This window comes from Plectropomus leopardus, chromosome 11 (genome assembly GCF_008729295.1).
Source record: "Plectropomus leopardus isolate mb chromosome 11, YSFRI_Pleo_2.0, whole genome shotgun sequence".
NCBI classification, from domain to species: domain Eukaryota; kingdom Metazoa; phylum Chordata; class Actinopteri; order Perciformes; family Serranidae; genus Plectropomus; species Plectropomus leopardus.
In genome coordinates, this window is record NC_056473.1 from 15213197 (window position 1) to 15232974 (window position 19778).

General features: G+C 38.0%; 1 protein-coding gene across 1 annotated transcript; it reads right to left on the bottom strand.

Moving 5' to 3' along the window:
• Nucleotides 1-1151: 1151 nt before the first annotated feature.
• rerglb (RERG/RAS-like b) lies at nucleotides 1152-11372 on the bottom strand. Its single transcript, XM_042496897.1, has 5 exons — nucleotides 11243-11372; nucleotides 6355-6411; nucleotides 6050-6123; nucleotides 3902-4050; nucleotides 1152-1455 (listed from the first exon to the last, which is right to left on the bottom strand). Exons 1-5 carry the CDS (start codon nucleotides 11292-11294, stop codon nucleotides 1170-1172), a joined length of 618 nt encoding a protein of 205 aa, XP_042352831.1. The 5' UTR covers nucleotides 11295-11372; the 3' UTR covers nucleotides 1152-1169.
• Between the last annotated feature and the right edge of the window lie 8406 nt (nucleotides 11373-19778).

Here is a 19778-nt window from a genome sequence, read left to right on the forward strand (position 1 = left end):
CAAAACTCTTGCAGTTCTGCCTGGGTACCAAAATTACTTGATTAGTTTCAGAAAAAGATCATGTTTGGGTTAAAATAACCATGTTTGTTAACGTTAACTTTTGGTTTCAGACGATTATAGCCATGTATGTCAGTTACATAAAGTAACATTGGAACAACATTGATTTTTGGTTTCACATGAGAAACTGCAGGTCTCCTGGCTAAAATTCTTGTTTTATTTGTCCCATCCTTCATATGCAGATTTACTCTGTCTTTATACTACGTCAGATGCTCTCAGTGTTAACTCCTGCCACAGATGGGTTTGCATTTTAGTCGATTGAAGCCAGCCCGTTCTCATTACACAATCGCCAAATACCACTTTTGCAGTGCTTTTGGTGTGAGATCCTGTCACCAATAGCCACCTTTCCTGTCTGCATTATATGCTGCTGGATGGTGTCAGCTAAGAACATGGCCAGGTAGGAGGCTTTGCAGTGTTATTATATGCCGAAGGCCGACACCTGCTGCAGCAGCATGATACGCAGTCCTTTTGCATAAGGTTGAAACGCTGCTGAAAACAAATTAATATAACGAGAATGAGGGTTCCTGTTAGGTGGGCAGGAAGGGTGGTGAATGGGCCCAGCAAACCTCGGACTTTCATCATCTGGATGTGATGGTTCTGTTTTTTGGGTTTTTTTTACACTGTGCCAGCAAGTGCTTTTGTTGATGTCCTAGTGTTGGTTGCCATGTGCTTTCAATGCCTAAACATAGCGACATCCACCACAGCAATATGTGATGACTTGGGATGAAAATGTGAAGTTGAAAGCCTGTTGTGTCCCATATGGACTCACCGGGGGGTGCAACAAAGCATCGAAATTTGAGGCCCTGGGGATGGGAACGAGTTGGTTCTGCTGTGACCCCTTTTTAGGGTCCCGACCTTCAGGTTGGCAACCATGTCATAGGCAAAACCAAGACAATTAAAAGCACAAAACTTGACAAAGATGTGAAAAAGAAAACATTTTGATCTGTACATTTTGAAACCATCCAATCCTTTCCACTAATCATGAACATGAGATTAATGTTGGACCGCTACGCTTAAACAGTTTTTAGACCCAGCATGTAACCTCTTGGCCAGTTCCCTTTAAATTGGGTCCAAACTAAACCCAGTCCCTCTAGCTGACTCCACTGGGACCATCACACTGACTTCCTCCTTTTACCAAACACATTATTAATGAGCTTGGCCATTGACTTTGAGCCGCTGTAGCGTCGTCGGTCTGCTCTGTACTTGAGGAGCTCCATCACCTGTCGGATGAGTTGGGTGAAGAGGTTGGCAATGTCCTGGTAGCTCTCGGCAGCTGAGACCTCCTGGAAGTGACAGCGGTTCTCCTGAGCCAGGCAGCGGCCCTCATCCTCACGCACTTGCCGCGCGTGACACAGGTCCTGCTTGTTGCCCACCAGACACACAGGAACGTCCACCTCCCTGGAGACGGAGACAAGTCAGTGTGGACATGTGTGGAGGAAATAAAAGTAGCAGTTTCCTGAAAAGTTACTATTATTTTAAAACTCCTCAACCCACGATGGCAACGTCTTATCTAGAGAAGTGTTGTTCAGACACTTTTTTTTTTTATTTTACTTTGTAGTCAAGATTCAAAAGTTTACAAGACACTGAATATTATTCTGAACCATATGGGCAAACATTCAGATTATTTTCATGTAATGTAACAATGCAGTCATAAAAACATAACCTGTTAAGGCCCTTACACACCAAGCCAACAGTCAATTGTTCAATGTTGGGATGTAGGTGAGCATCTGTAACTCTAGTTTTTGCAACATGTCCTGCACAGTTGGCCGTTATTGGCCCTTGTCAGATTTTTTCAGATTGATTCAGCATGTTGAATCAGTGTCGGAGACAGCGGAGTCCATTGCTGGATGAAATAACACTGATTGGCCGTGCAGCTCATTGCACAAGATGAGAAACAAAAGTGAGAAAAGTAAACAAATGACTAAAGTCAAGAGGCAGTGCAAATGAAAAAAAAATGTTATATTATGGAAGATTTTCGTGCCAATAAGCTCTTAAGTAAATATGTTTTTTAATTATTCCTGTTATTGTTTGTTAATGTACGGTAAATATCATTTGTTCTGTCAACATCAGATTGTGTTATTGATATGATAACTGGCTAAAATGCATTTAAAATCCATCCTGTCAGCCATCCACTTTCCCTTTCCAAATAAAGACTACAGACTAAGCAGCCTGTTCTTATTCCGTAGTCATCCAAAACTGGCACCTTTGCAGTGATTTTTGCCTTTTTGCCCCACATGTTACGCTGCTGGACAGTGTCAGCTGAGAATGTGGTCGGACAGAATCGGGCACTGTGTTATTTATATGCTGCCGGTGAACATAGAACATAGTCATCACGAGGACGTATACATGAGTTTTTCAACTGTATTTTTTTGTGCTTTGAGCACCTCAAACCTCAAAAAGTGCCATCTAGTTCCATTATATTTGAGAGAAGGCAGTAATCTCAACGACCGATATCAGCAACTCAGACCAAACCAATGTACAGTACAACAAGTAAGAGTAAATATATGGATTATTGATTTGGGGGGGGGCTGTCCCAAGAAAAATGTTTAGATATTTCTTAGGTCTGAGCTGCATGAGCAAACAGCCAAATCAAATTTCTAAAAATGCCACAAACATGAGTTGATTTGATTTTGACCAATTGCATTTGATTTCCACACATCAAGAATCACTCCTCTACATTTATACTGACTGACAAATAAATCTCTTCCTTCCACACTATCAGGAGGCTTTAGCACATGACAGGCAGCCTGATGGATTTCTCCAGCAGACCAAATTTACTAGATCCCTGTTGGTTTTAAGGTGAATCTCTCGCACACTCATCATCATGAATCATTTATCAGTCGGACTCCCAACATTCCTGGCATTCAAGATGAAGAAATCCTGTTCAGCGTCATAGACGTTACGTTTGCTTTTTTTCTCAGTGTTTACACCATGTTGAGGTGCTGTAGTGGTTGTAAATAGTTGATAATACTTCTAAGACTTTTGGTATTTAAGTTTTGATAATTGGGATGTTTTAACCACAACTAAATGACTGATTTTTGATGAGAAACGTAGACAAATAACCCATTGAAACCTGAAACAACAGCACTTTTGTGGTGCTACTTTCAGAGACCTTTCACAAGTATTTAAATCTTTGAACCCTGGGCAAATTGGTGCAATTTCTTTTCAAAAAAACATGGGGAAATGTATCTTTAAAAAAGCTTGGGAAAAAGAATATGCACAATTACCAGAATTACAGATATAAAAGTATGTTGAAAAAGAAGAATTAGAATTTTTGATGCAGTTTTTCCAGGTCATTTCTTGTTCGTTGTCTTCAAAGAAATGTCTTTTTCATTTTTATTACAAATCTTAAGGTTATTTTCCTGGACTTTTTACAAACTTCTTGCTAATTTTTGGGTTGTTTCTTCATGTTGCTCATCATCTTCTTCCTATGTTTTCAAAAGAAATCAAGCAATTTTTCTGAGGGTTTAAGACACAATTTTAAAACCATTTGGATGAACTCAAAATGGCATTTATACCAAGCTGGAAACCAGACTGTATTCAATTACACAAAGTTTTGTATTAACAGAGGATATCAGATAGCTTTCAGGCAACGTTCTGAATTTTTAACACATTCTTGACATTGTTTATACATTTAACCCAAATATTGATACAATAAGAGACCCCAAGTCACAAGCATATCTGAGATATTTAGCGAAACACCTCATCGTTTCTGGAAATAGTTTGAAACACCAGATGAAAAGCTGCTCTAATCCACCATGTCTCAGTTTTCTTAAAACCCAGCATAGGCTCCCCATCAGCTTCTGTACACTTCATATTAAAATAACCTCATTGTGCTTCTGACCCTTTGCAGCTGTCCACGCGTGCCTCTCGAATCTGCCGCAAGATGCTCTTGGCATTGATGAAGGAAGTGCGGTCGCTGATGTTGTACACCACCACGAAGCCATCTGCCCAGTCCACCGGCTCCTCCAGTATACACCTGGCCTCCGAGCTCTGCCAAAGATGACACATGCTTTTATTTTGGTGGCACACTGACTGGATTAAATTCAGGTAGTGTGTTTTTATGCCCGTATGGCTTTTTTTTTTTTTTTTTTTTTTTACTGGGACTGTTTCAACTACACAGATGAGCCAAATGTTCTTTACATTGTGTCTTTTAGTGGATGTAAAATAATCAACATCAGCTTTGGATTGATAGAAGTGGCTCATTGTTTCAGCTAGCTTTGGCCACGGTTAGCTCTGATTTAGTTAACCCATTGAAAGCTGTGCAGATGGCTTGACTTTTTTTCAAAAATATATAAAGAAGGCAATGAGCAGCATAAGAGGAAAAGACTCACAGAAATTTGCAAGAAATTTGTTATGTTTAGTATAAGAAAAATACCTGAAAATTAGAAGAAATTAAAAACAAGTAAACAGAAAAGTTAAAAAAAAAAAAAAAAAAAAAACACAACAAAAAAACTAAAAGAAAAAAGTGAATGATCTGAAAATAAATCGGACTAAAAATTATGATAATTGTATCGAAATAATTTTAGAAAAAAATTATTTTTCTAAATCTACTCATTTCTTGCAGTTTGCGGCACATTTCTTGCTGAGTTGCTCATTGCCTTTTTCCCGATGTTTTTGAAAGCAATCAAACCAATTTCCTTTAAGTTCAAAGGTTTAAATACTTTTGAAGGTGTCTGAATGCAGTACAAGAAAAGTTATGTCAACCCAGATTTCAAAGGGTTAATATGTTTTATAATTTATTGCTGTGTAAAGCACTTCAAATTGCCCCTGTTGTATGAAATGTGCTGCACAAAAGCCACCTGGCCTTGTCTAGAGACACGTTTTTAAGTTGCGTTGCTTCTGTAAGTCTTTGCCCTGTATACCCATTCAATATTGCTCTATAATTTTTGTTCATAAAGGTGTTTTTAGCTTTCTTAAATGACATATTAGAAAGTGCATTCTGTAAACACACAGTGTGTGTTTCTGTTGCCCCACTTCTTAGAGAGCTATTTTTACTTTTGCACACCCTCACCAACACATGCAGAGCGAGGACGGGACTTTTTAGTGACCTTGAGGAGAAATAAACAGTGTAGGAAGGACAAGGGGCGCGAGGACACATCTGAGCACTGTAAAAACTCACTTATCCCTCTCTCGTTATTGACTGTGCAATGCAGGTCAGAAGGGCAGGTCATTGACTCAGTGTTTCTTATGAAAGGGCGGCCTTACAGTGAAATAAACCAACAAAGACAATGAGCTGCTGTTGTTCTGCTGAGCCAAGGGGTATTCCAATAAAATACTAACTCTGCAGTAAAAGGCCTCTCAGGTCTTTGGTCTGGCTGAAAGAGAGGTTAGCAGTTATATGGCTCTTTTCTTCAAAGACACAGCTGCTGGCACACATCCCCTCGGGATACTCTCATAAACCTTGCAGGTTTAACCTTAAAGTGCTGTATGAATCGTACACGTGCCGACACAAAGGTAAACATCTGACCATGATTCATTCAAGGTCAGGGGCATGTACTGCAGACTGAAAACTGGCCAATTTTTATCATTTGAAATGTTTGTAGCTCCGAAACAAGAAATTAGTGTATTTCACCTCAGCTGAAGGATATTTGATGGATTCAGTAACTTCTACCATTCTGGGGCTTTAAAAACTCTTCCAAACACTGAGGACATTTTAAAAAAAATAGGAGTATTTATCTTGGCCCATTACCTGTGGAAGACATCAGGTTTTCTCTAAACACTAATGATTTATTGATAGTTTTTGCAACAGTGATATTGTCATCTAAGTTTTGAATCATAAGTCTGGAAAATGATTCCCTCTGAAATTTAACTTCCATACAATAGGCTGAAATGTCAGAGGGAATCAAGGAACTTGAAACAGGAACTTTTTAAGTCCAAGTGCTGCTCTATTTTTCTTACAAATATTTTTTTTTTAAAAATTCAGAAAAAAATATACACATCTAAACATTTGGATCAGGGTAAAAAAAAGTGTGTTCGTGATGTGTGGTACCTGAGAGCAGGGGTCAAACACCTCCAGATTCAGCTGCCTGCCATCTATTGACAGCCTTTTATGGTACAGGGAATCTGTAAAAAAAAAAAAAAAAACCACTTAAAATGAAATAACACAGTAAGCCAGGGGCTCCTTCGAGTCTAGGATCAACACTAGCTCCATACAGAAGATGCTCAGATGAAATTATTGCACCACTAAGTGATAAAATAGCAACATCTACGTCTGGAGATAGGCTCTGATCTGCAGGTCCAAACACTCCCAAACTCCCATCAAACCACAATGTCATCAAATCTGGAAACACTTACTGGCGTTAGAAGCATATTCACCGATGAAGCGTCTGGTCAGGAAGCGCACAAGGACAGCTGGAGGAAACAGATGAAATGAAAACCAGCAAAATGAATCATGGCATCGTAACACTCTCATCCCTCATAGGTAGCAGCAGTGAGGCTTAAATGACCCTTAATTCACTCCCACAGGCGCATCGCAGTGCCAGCAGTTTCAGATTGGAGTGGTGAAACTGTAGCCTCACATGAAAGAGGCTGTATGGCTTTGCTGGAAGGCCTGTGTGCATATTTGGCAAGCTGAATGGTTATATTTCCCCCTCTGCTTCGCCTCCAGACTGAGAGCTACACATAAAACTGACTAGCTTTGGTCCCACAGACAATCAGTTTCTATTAAGGACTGAAGCTGTGGTCATGGGCCTCTAAAGGGTTATACAGGGGTTATGCTAAGGCTATGGGAACACACAAATATGGACATGGCCTAAAAAGTTACTCATGCATGCTGGCTCAGAGTCTACTTTCTCCATCCCAAAATGTTATTTCCTTCAGTCAACGTTGGTATGTATGCTGAGAGGAAGGTGCACATTCCTCTCGCTAAACAGATCAACGTTTATATGAACATGTGGTGTTTGAGAAATGCTTGTGTACTTGTGTTCAGTCTTTCCTTTCACACAGGTTTTCTATAGAAGGACTCCCTGATCTGCCAGACCATTCAGTAGGCTATAGCTTTAGTAGCTAGCTAGCTAGATAACACTATATTTTTCAGGTAATTTTGGTTTTGAAACAGGTAAGAAACATAATTTCCCTGAGGCCACTCCAGGTAACGAGTATCATTATATGCACAACGTTTAGCTTAAAATAGACAAAAACAGCCTGAAAATGAAGAAAATATGTTATCTACCGATGCTATGCTATGATTGGATTGTTTAGTCTATGTTTTAGGGATGGGACTTAGAGAAGGGTCAATAGTGTGACTTTAGTGTTTCCAGATTTACCAAAGTCACACAATTATACTCGCAAATTACTAATGGAGGCAGAAGGAGATTAACAGCTCTCATGTTCAGCGAGGTAAAATGATTATCTTGTTAATGGAGTCTAGCTTTGAAGACAGCTTACATAAGTTTTATCTTCCCTGTCAGAAAATATAATAAATTAGACTTTTATTATACTGCACAAGTTGTGTGAGAGTGTATAAACAGATGTTTTGATAGTTTTGCTGTTCTTAAACGTGGACCCCTATGACTTTAATTTATCAAGAATTTTCTTTTTGCTTGAGGCATGTGAGAAAAACTGTGTAAAAAGGGTGAGCAACTGATATACAAATGGCCTTTGGGGGTTAAGAATTCCTTTATATGGTCTAGCAAATCAGGGAGTCCTATAGAAAACCTGATTTTTTTCAGTGTTTGGATTCTTTATTCACCCTGAAGGCATAAGAGAAAAGAAGGTTTTCTTTATGAACTCAACATTATACTGGCTGAGTAACTGATATACAAATGTTCATTTGGGGGATGAAGTAGTCCTTTAAGAAGGAGGAATTCACTTAAAAATGTCTCTTTTGGTATTTTTTTACTGCTTTAATGTTAGTTCCAAAGAAGGGAATGTTTACTTGTTTATAAGTATTGTGTAAATTTGGTGACTTCTTTTTGCCGCGGGGAGCACCATTTAGCTCCAGATGCGGGGAGATTAATGCCACCTGGTCAAGTAATTTCAGAGATCCTCCCTGATTGGTCCCATTGAGCAGGTGACAGGGTATAAAAGATTTTGGAAGACAGCAAACAGATTTGTCTGTTTTTGAGAATGGAGGATGAGTGTTTGTGTACAGTGAATGCTTTCCCAAATAGCTGTCTGCAGGATACCTGAAGTGATAAAGCTAAGCTAAGCTTTTTTTTTTATCTGAAAAATCAACACCTGCATGTTGATGTATCCCTCCAGCAAACTATGAACCATCCACAAGTGCTGTGGAAAATGCTAAGTTAATTCAAAACATAGGACTGACATCACTTTCCTTGTGCTGCTTACAGATGTCCTTTGGAAGTATTCAAACCTTTGAGCCCTGAGCAAACTGGTGCTATTCCTTTCAAAAACATGGGAAAAGGCAATGAGCAACAGGCTCCACAAATTGCAAGATATTAGTAGATTAAAAAATATACATTTAAAAAGAAACTGGGAGAAAATTAGGGGAAAACAATATAATTATCATATCAGATAAAGTTATAAAATTATTACCATTTGTTAGGGACATTTCTTTTGTTGTTTTTTTATTTACTTAAAATAATATTTTCATGTCATTTTTTGTATTCTTTACTAATACTTACAAATGCTAATTTGTAAATAAGGTAATTTGGGGGGTTATTTCTTCCTTTGTTGCTCATTGCCGTCTTCTCATGTGTTGGAAAGAAAGCCAATTTGCTCAAGTTTTAAAGGGTTAAGACACAACAGCAGTTTTGGGTGGGAGGCTTTTTTCTTACTAACACTGACAAAATTAGGGAGCAAAATAACAAGATGATGAGAAATGTTCATTGAAAGCAACAAGAAGAAAAGACATTTCATGGGCACACACATGCACGCACACAGTCAACAGGCTACTCCACAGTAACAGCTCTACTTCACTGCCAGGCAGCGAGAACGGAGACGTCCCATTGTTTTATGAAGCCTGAACACAACACACAGCCACTCATTCTCAACCAGCTCTGCAGAGACTGAATACTGATATGCGTGCAATAACACCCCGAAGAGCAACAAGGGTTCTGTGACTCCCCCCTCTGCCTTACCAGCATTTTTCACTGCACTTTAAGAATAAAATGTGGAATGTGCTTGACCTTGTAGATTTAAGGTATAGTCACATAAACTGTTGAAAGTCTTGGAAAATAAGCTGATGTATCCCAAAATGCAGATCTTTTTCACATATGTAAACAAAGAGTAAGTGGTACCAAATGTCAGCGCAGTACAGCAAAGCCAGAGTAAAAGGCTTGATCTAGTTAATTACAACATAAACAAAACTAGTGTCAGGGAACTTTAGCTCCCCTGGAGCTCACTGACTCCACAATGTTCTACATGTTCTCTCTTCTTCACCCAGGAAATCAACTCTGTGATGGATTAGTTTGAATCTAGCATAGGTCTTTGAAAGGCAGGGATTCTCTCTGGGCATAAATAATGTTATTATTTCATTTAATATCTCAACGAATTGAGGCAATAAAGCTTTGGGTTTTGGCGGTTATGTAACATGAAACGAAAGCCCTGTGAAAATAAAAGCTTAGGTGTCTTAATGCTTAATGCAGAGTAAACAGCATGCCCACACGAAATCTACACCTGCAGAAATCCGACAACATCTCTGATTCTCGAAGTTTGAACCCCCTCTCCTCCCCGTCATTTTTGCGGTCCAGTGTGTAGGATTTAGAGGAAATATTGGCAGAAATTGAATATAATAAGGGTGTTTTTAAGTGTCTAATCACCTGAAAGTAAGAATCATTGGGTTTTGTTTCCTTACAATGACCCACATATGTCAATATAAGGAGCGAACGTCAAGATTTTAAGCTATTAGAGGAGTATTTTTAGCACACACTAGCAGGTGCGAGGTTAGCGGCCAGTCCTCAGCATGCCAAACACTGTTTAAAAAACACTGATTTGTAACATCAAAATGCTTAATTTCATGTCTTACCAGTTTAAACATCCTGTTCTGTTTGTTTTGGAGAGGAAGAGACCACTGCCGATATTTCGGCTCCTTCTAAAAAAAATACCTGAGCAGCAAACACTTAAGGAATTCAGAGGAGATGTTTCAGCTGGTTGCAATCCACAATCCTCACCACCAGACAGCACTACATCCCCCTAAATTTTAAACACTGGACCTTTAAATGAATACTGTCAATCACTTTTGCACTGATCATAATTTTTTAACCCACTTCAGAATAGAGTTATTTAATCAAAACATAGAGTTTTACTGTAAGCATACATTCAGTGATCCCCATTTTACAATTTTGGAATCACAAGCAGGTTAACTCAGGTAGATTTGAAGAGATTAGTCAATTAATTGATAAGCTGATCAGTGTAGGAAAATCACCCTCAACAATTCTGATAATTTCTTGAAAAATATAGCTTTTCTTTGAGTGTGTCACGGAGGTCCCAATACTTAATTTAGAAGTTATTGAAGGCTTTTCTGATAGTCTACTACACTTTTATATGTTAGGTATTTTTACTCAACAACTGAAACTGGTATATAATGTTGTGATATAATATACATAGAAGCTTAATCCTGAAAATGTGATTTATTCAGTTGTGGAAGATTTACTCATGTAATAAGGTAAATTAGCAAAACCACAGTTTATAAATACATACAAGTAGAAGTCCTGCCTTAAAAATCCTACTTAAGTCAAAATGCAAAATTGTTACCATCAAAATACCTTCAAAATATCAAAAGTAAAATTACACTTCATGCAGAATGGCATATGTCATGATAATAATATCACTGGATTATAAATAATACTTAGCCACAATAATGTTGTTTCTTGTAAAGGTGGAGCTCATTTCTGCTGCTTTATATACTGCTGGGTAGCTAACCTGTAATAATACATCATAATGTATTAGTTTATTCATGTTTTGTAGCCTTTATATAATTTAAATCTGCAAAATAATGTTGCCAAGTAAATGTAGTGGAGTAAAAAGTACCATATATGCTTTCAAAGTAAATTGAGTAAAAGTAAAAAGTAACAAAATAAAAACATATTTAATTACATTCCAGCAGTGGATTTATTATGCACCATTTTTTTTTTTTTAATTAATTTAAAAAAAAAAACACACAACACCAACAGCCCACAAAGGAAACAACAAACAGAGGTTATAAAACATGTTACAGCGATAGTACAATGGCTAGTTTCTCTGCATCTGTTTGAAATAAAAATCCCCTCCAGCCTCTCACCTGATTTCCCAGCCCCCGGGCTCCCCAGCAGGGCCAGCTTGATGTCGTTCATGCCTGTGCTCTGTCAGGTCCTCAGCTGGCTCTCTGTGTCTGGTATCTGGGTTGGCGGCGGCACACTAAATGCTCTGTACAGTCCAGGCTAAAACTGCCCCCTCTCTTTCTCTTCAAGGGGTTGTTATACTTTTAAAAATCCAGAGGGAGAGGAGAGGAGGGAAAACAAGCGCCCCCCTTTCTCTCTGTCTGTCTGTGTGCCAAGTGCTCTTTTACTCTCTCACACCTCTCTTTTCTCTCTCTCTCCTTTATCAAACAAAGCTCTCTCTCTTCTTTTTTCATCTCAATCCATCAGTTTTCCTTCTTTCTTTCCCCTCGTATGCCCATATATCTCTCTTTTCTACCTCTTCCCCCTCCTAGAGAGAGGTTACTCAAGGGTCATGGCTGACTAAACCTATTGTACTGGTCAAACACCGTAACTGTAATCCGGCTGCCATCTATGGACATTTGTGTTATTTTTCATACTGTAATGTTAGAGAAGCCTGTTCCCACCAGGAAGAAATAAAGAACAAATGATGAAATGTTAGAAATGACAAATATAAAATGAGTTGAAATGAATGCAACCTTGTCTCTTAGAAATTATGTGTTGGAGAGAAAATGCCACCTGAAATATTTTTTTAATCAATATAACAAGGAAAGACTTTTAATGTGTCTGGCAAATGTTTACTGACAGCCAAAAGGTTATCTCACTGCCGGTCTGAAAAGTGAAGCCAAGGCGCCTGAATGTGCCTGAGACTTCTTTCTTTCTCATATCTGGCAGCGGGTGACTCCGCTGGTCGCACAAAGAAGTCCGTTGGTACAGAAGTTTATGTGAGAAAGACCCTATTTCACACTTTGATTTATTATTTTGGTAAACATTTTCCTAATGAGATTAATTCTGCAAAAAAAAAAATTAAAAGAAAAAGTAGATGGAATGTTTTGAATGATAAAAATAAATGGTAATTCTTGGAAATTAAATTAGAATTTTGGACTTTGAGTGAATGCACAGTTCAGGACTTTGATGCCAGTAACTGGGGTTTACACCCTTAGTCCTGCATGTAATTAAATTAAAGCAACAGATTTCGGCTGAATGTTACATTAAGCACAATGTCTTTTCCTTGTCTTGTCCTGCAGCAATGTTCACTTAATCATAAGCTTTGTAAAATATTGGACGTAGCGACGATGTGGATGGGCGGCAGCCCTTGAAAATGCGGCTGGATGAAACCTGTTGCCTTCACATGATACGCAACAGATTGGCATCAGGGTGAAACATTGCTGGTAACAATGTAATACAAGGTGTGCGAGGCCGTCTAGTGGCTGGTGGGAGTGACAGTGGATTGGCCCAGCAAACCCCAGGCTATCATGCGGGAGTCTGGTGTTTGTTTCCGTCTGAATGTGATATTTTCTTCTACACCTTAGCATGTGCCTTCTTCCCCTAATCCTAACCATCTATGCCAACATGTGCCTTTGTTGATACACCGGCACAGGTTACCATGTGCTTGTGTTGCCATGTCATCCCACCATGTGCATTTGTTTGCATCACAGTAGCGCCATCCTAGAATGTCAAGAGCAGACACAAAAGGATACGTGAAACGTAGTATGTAGATGCTATGAGGATTGACTGGCTTCTGGAGCCAACCTCAAATGGCTATTAGAGGAACTGCACATTGGTCAGTTTTTGGCACTTCTGTCTTGGCTTTATTTTTTAGCCCTAGGGGGTCCAACTTGGTCTCCACCTTTTAACTTAAACTTGGTCATTGATTAACCATAAGCACGTCCTTATGGTTTGTGGCCAAACCTAACCACTTGTAACCACAGCACTATTGAAATGTAACTAACTATGTAAATAAGTTTGAAAATATCAGCCACGTAAACTGAACAAAATTTGTCCAACTTATTTTGAGCATATCTATTTATATAAAATAGGTTATATTTAATATAACCTACCTATGGTTTGCAGAGACATACAGTGCCAACATTTTTTTCTTTCTTCTTTTTTGTGAATTATTTTTTTGAAGTCTTGACTATGTCATTATAATGTGGCTTGTTTTAGTTAAACCAGCATTTTTATTTCCTCAGGTGGTGGACTTACTGTTGACCTTTTTGTGATAAGTTCTGGCAACTTCCTATTAAGTCCAGTGTTAATAATACTCTGGCTTCGAAGAAAGGCATTTTATTGAAATTGAATCAATGTCTTTTTATTAAGACAAAGGCATTAATATGATGGAGAAAACATTTGTTGATGAGTTTGATTATGTACTTTATCAACCGAAAAGTCAAAGCTCACCAGATTGAAACAATACAGTCAAAGTTGAGGCTTTAAGCGCCGTGTAGAAGCAAAACCATAAGAAGACCAGTAATAAAAACTCTGATTCGAGCATTAGTCATACTCCTGACATCAAAATGAATCAATTCAGACGAGCAATCCATTTCTCTCAGCTTCAGCTGCCACACAAAATGTGGCACATGCAGTCAGTAAATCATTCTCCAGTAGCTTCAATTTCACAGGCGCCTAAACGTCAGCCAACAAAATAAATATTCTTTAGACTAAAACCACATTTTTGTCCCCGCTGACCCTCTTGCATGCTGGGCATTTTGGGCCCATTTCCAAATTGGCTTCATATGATCTTGTATCTGTTTGCGTGCAAAAGACAGTCTTAAATTTTTATCCTCGCCTATAGAGAGAGCTGTCATGGGTTGGCTGCACTTGTCTTGGTGTTAATGGCATTTCACAAAAATAATAACAACTGTCTTAAACTTTAATTCTGGGTTGTTTTAGTCTGTTTACATACTTTTGTTATGGTAATTATGGTTGGATGGAATGCCCCAAAATTAAGGGTTTCCTTTCTAACATAGGAAATGTAAACAAAGCTTTTACAGTTTAAAAATAAAGCACAGTATTCCACATGTTAGTCTTTGCATCAAGAAAACTGTCAGTCAGTGTGAGAATGGAGAAATGTTTCGAAACCTCCTTTTTTGGAGTCTGCACTGCTCTCTTTGTGTTGACCTCAGGATTATGGTGTTGGATCTTTAAATACTGTAAAACAAAAGCTGCACTGATGAAATGAAAACAGCCTGACCACATTACGTTCGTCTGAAGCCATCCATAATGCACGGCACGCAGATTGGATGAGCTTTTGAAATGTTTACTAAAGTTATGCTCTTTTCGTTCAGCGATGTTTAGATATCATATACCCTGCAAATCATCTTGCATGAGGCAAAATAATTGGTACCACGTTTTGTGAGTTCAGATGAGGACTGAAATCACTGAAAATACGTCACTTGAATTCTTTGATTCACTCATCAGAACATGGAGGAATATTGGAAAATAGAGAGATTAATATTGCATACTGGGAAAGTGTGTATCAATCAGGCTTAAAGACAAACAAGTGAAGTAAGAATTTTAATCTGCCTTCAACGCTGAATCACTTAAGCTTTGTGACCTCAATCAGCTGCAGAAAAAACAAAATAAATTATCCCCAATAATGCAAGAATTTAAATAAAATCACTTTTTCATCATCATCATAACTTCTCAGTGGACGTTCCTGTTGTAATCACAAAGAACCAAATTCCTGTATAACTTCCACACGGTGGAAGGCCCAGCCATCCATGGCAGCTTTTAATCAGGCAGAGAGGGAAAGACCATTTTTCCTGAGCTGATCAACACGTGGCTGCAGAGAGGCTTTCACATGGGACGACGTCATGTGCCCACTCAACTATACACACAGGGAAAACACATCATTCTCAGCAGCTGCACACACACACAAAACCTCATCAAATCAGCATCAAAGAACACCACGGTACAACATCATTACATAACGTCTGTGCACCAGAAATCTGTCTGGAAGGTTTTTGTTTATTCTGTCAAAAATTAGATTATCTACCATGTATGACATGAGAAAATGTGTGTTTGATTGGCAGTGAGTCAGACAAGAGCCATCATTTCAAAGGTAAATAGTTACTGAATATCGCTGGAATTAAGTGCATGATATTAATTCCAAAAATATGGGAGAAATAAATCACCATCCATATTTACATGTGGCTCTGATGCATCTTTTGTAGTGTCATTTTTGGTTAAGTGTACAGTAGTTTAGAGTAGGATTGCAAAATTCTAGGAACACTAAGGGTGGAAACTTTCCATAGGAATTAATGTTGATTTTGATTTATAGAAAATAACAGAAAATAAAAGAATTAAAATTTGGCAGTATAAACTATGCATAAAGAAACATAACTTTTACACTATCATTGGCAGATATAATCCATTAATTTGGTAAATGCAAACAGTACGAAATATGCCATGTGATAAGTTAGCTGGCTAGCAAGTTAACTGCTTTGCAAGGATGACTTTTTTCTGTAGGCCGACACAGAAGCTAACACTGCCCTGGGTCCCTCGACAAAAAGCCAATGGGATTTTTCCATCTCTGGATTGTTGGAGAAAATAAGCTCTGAAGCAAACAAATGTTTACACATTTTGTTCAGCAAAATATTTTTCCCAAACAAATGCCACTTTCATGATTTTGAAGCCCAAATGCAGTCACAAGAAGTAAAAAGCTAACATTGGGCTTTAAACAAACTACATAGTCACATGACTTCAACATTGCCACCAAAACAAGGCTGTAAAGTTGTGTTCGGCATGCTGACGTTCTGTAGTCTCTATTATTAGTGACAGTCAGACACGCGCTTACATTATTCGAGCAACATTTCATTAGCTAGTTAGAGGGAAGCTGGAAGGTTTTTTTTAATCAGAATTCTATTTTTGACATGAAATTTTGAGGTTAGGGTTGATTCTGGGGCAGGATCAGCAAAGACAGAAAAAATAATTGTGCAACAAACAATAAAAGCTAAAGCTAAAAAGGACAGTGATAGAGCATGAATGAGAACAAGTGTCAGTCTTGGTCGGTCATTCAACAGACGGAGAGAATTGTGGAATTTGAAAGAATTCAAAACTGATCTCTTCCTCTTAAACAGAAATGTAATATGTAACATTTGTGGCCAAAACAAAGCTAGCAAGCATTTTGGATAACACTGAATGTAGCTAAAGTTTGTTGCATTTGTGGAGCAATTTAAGTGCTTCATGAGCATGATGACCAACATACACGGGCAATCAAAAGTAGTTTGAGGAGGCTAGCCAATAATAACTTGTGGTTTTCTTTCAAGCAAATGCATGTGCTTGCCAGATTAAGATTTTTTGACATGTGGCTGTGATGCTCACAGAATATGAGTTTTCATTTGAAGAAACCAAAATAAAAACAAATGGATCACCACATTACAGGTACTTGGCTTCATACATCTCTGCAAACCACAGAAATGTTACAATTGTATCTTGTTATGTAACAAACACACTGAAACGCAACATTTCTTTACACCTCAACAACACTGTGGTAAATGCATGGTTAAATTTAGGCATAACAACCATTTGGCTATGGTTAGGAAAAAAGAATGTTTTGGCTTTAAATACAAGTTTTTAGTGGCACAATCTGGAAATGCAGCAATGTGTCACTAAGAAACAACTGGTTTTGTTGTCTATTGGTCTGGAACAGTGGTTTGTAGCTCGAAATGTTTACGAAAATTACAAATGTGTGTGTATCTGTGGTTTGCAGAAATGTACAATGGCAATATTTTCTTCTGGTGACTGGACTTTGTAGTTGCTTAAATCTCTACCAAATCTTTACACCATGTTTTCTTTAAAGGTTTCAAATTCATGAGGAAAGGCTGATTTTGTTTAGGCTGAAACACCATCACAGAGTGCTGTTCTTCTTGTGCTATATGTTTAAAAACTGTCAGGGTTTCCAGCAGCAGGTTGATGGAAGGAGTGAATATATGGAAAAATTACGGTTAGGCCCATTTATCTTTTTCAAGAACCATTAATATTGTTTCACAAAATGACAGGGTTTATGGAAAATGTGGTCTTAATCTTCAGCCACCTTCACAGAAACAACCCTGCTGCTGAGATGGCAGCTATATCAATCATTTCAACAGATGTTTCACTCCATAATTGTTTTAAAAAAAAGTCAGAGTTTATGTGGCTTTCCTGTTTTAAAATTGTACCTTTTCAATCCCAAAACTCATAATGGTCCTTTATGTGCCCATGCCTGTGGGGTCAGCTAGTCGTTCATTATCTTCGCATCTTGAACATCAGTGTTGTCAGTGTGACAGAATGGATCAATGAAGTGCAGAGGCAGAAGACACGACACCCTTCATTCCTCTTCTTTTTCACAAGTTTGATTTCCAAATTTGGGCATCAGAGGGGTTGTTTTCGAGGTGTTTCCATGTTGAAATTATGAAGTGGAAATGACTGATGACTAATGGTGTGCCGGTGGTCTTTGAGCTTATTCTATTTTGAGATTTATGGCTTTAAAAGCATCCAAATCTCTGTCTTTTGGCACAAGAACATTCTCAAGTTAAAAAGCGGAAAATAATTATCTTCTTTATGTGATGTCCTAGAGCTTTCACACTGAGTTTTCACAGTCAAAAGCAGGGTAAAATATGTCTCTGCTGAGCCAACTTTCTTACCCCTGCTTTGGTCATAAAACTTAAAGGTGGCATGACATTTTCCAGTATCAGCAGTCCTCTTTATACTGTCCAAAGAAAACATCATACACTTATCCCACTGCGAGACGAGATAATTCAAGAAAATAGTGCTTTACACAAAGAGTATCAACAAATCTTGCAGCTTCTCCGAGGAAGTTTATATCTTAAACATCAGAGATGGATGTGGGATGAATGAAAAGTATCAGTTGCCTTATCATGGCTAATGCATGCTCTTGAGTTTGGTCTAAACATATAATGTACACTTAAAATAGACATTATTTCTTTTAACCCTTTGAAACCTGGAGCAACATTCTTGTGCTGCTTTCAGACATCTTTCACAAGTATTTTGAACCCTGAGCAAATTTGTGCCATTTCTTTAAAAAAAAACATCAGGAAAAAGGCATTAAGGAACTTTATAAGAAACCTTCCACAAATTGCGAGGAAGGGGAAAACTATATGTATAATTTTCATAATAACATATATAAAATCATTTTACAGAATTGCCATAATTTTTAAGCACTTTTTCCAGTTCATTTTTTTAAAACAATTTTTTTTAGGTCATTGTTGTTTAATTTTTTTTTACTTATCTCTCGATTCCTGTGTGTGTGTGTGTGTGTGTGTGTGTGTGTGTGTGTGTGTGTGTTTCAATAATTAGTGTATTCTCCCTTTTTTAAAGTAACCAAGTCATTTTGCTCAGGTTTCAAAGTGTTAACTTGAAAAGGTTTGTATTTTGGGCTTTAAGTTGACTGAATTTGAGAAGACATGTTGAGGTAATTTTGTAATGATTCCACTTGTCTGTTCAAATTCAGTCAACTTAAAATTTATAAGGCATTCCTAACACTAACTTATTTGAGTTAAAACAAAGAGTTTCTTTTTACAGTGTAGATCTTATCTCTTTTTGTGTGATTCACTCAGCGTCAGACAGTGAGCACGGAGCTGCATGAGATATCCTTTTGATGTTCTTCAATGAAACATCTGCACATTACAACACGGGGAGAAAAAAGAAAGGGGGCAGACATGTGACCGAGGTTTACTAGACTGAATGAAGTGGGTTTAAAAGACACAAGGGGGGAATAAACCTCCCTTTGAAAACATCTCACGGTCAATATCCTCCATTTTATCTTAACATTAGCCACAGGGCTGCTGGCTCGCCTGAAAGCTCCCTCTAATCTTTCTCTGTCTACATTCAATGTCCAACTCTTTTTTTTTTAAATCCCGGTGGATGTACACACAGATCAAAGAGTTGGAGGCCGGCACAGAGTGGGGTTTTTTATCAGTGGTTGCAAAAGATTTTGTCCATTTGAAAGTATTTTATTGGGTTCACGGAGTAAAAGCACTCATGGTTTCTTGATAGATTATATTACATGGAGGCGCATTTTGAAAAAATTGTTCGAAATATGAGCTCCCTGGCTCAAATGCATGAACTATCTCAGAGCAGTCACTTCGAGTTCTTTCCTCTTTGACAAATTATGCTGAATCTTGGAAGAACAAAATGTCCTGAAAATGTTTAAGAGCTGAAAATTGAAAACTGTAATCAGAAACTGACAGCAGCAACACACAGTGAGTAGACCACCGAGGACTGCAGCCACGTCCAGGAGAAACAAAACAGATGAATCCACATCAGGATAAATACAGACAGCAGAGGTTTGTGAGTAGATTCATTTGGAGGTAAAGCCAAAGAAAACGTGGAAGAAAAGCGACATGTCCATCTTTAAATGATGAATCGGATACTGAGTTGAATAAAAAATGTTCGATGATGTGAGGATCCTGTGAATTTCTACAGGTGTCACCTCAACATGATAATTGTTTAATCTGTAGTTATAAAGCTTCTTGTTTTAATGAGATAATTTATACTTTATTTATCTTTACTATATTTATACTTAACAAGATATCTTTCATGTTAGTATTGATTGATTACTGAGTGGCTCTGACAGGCAAAGGCTTAATGCACAAAGGTGTCAAGACACAAGTGTCA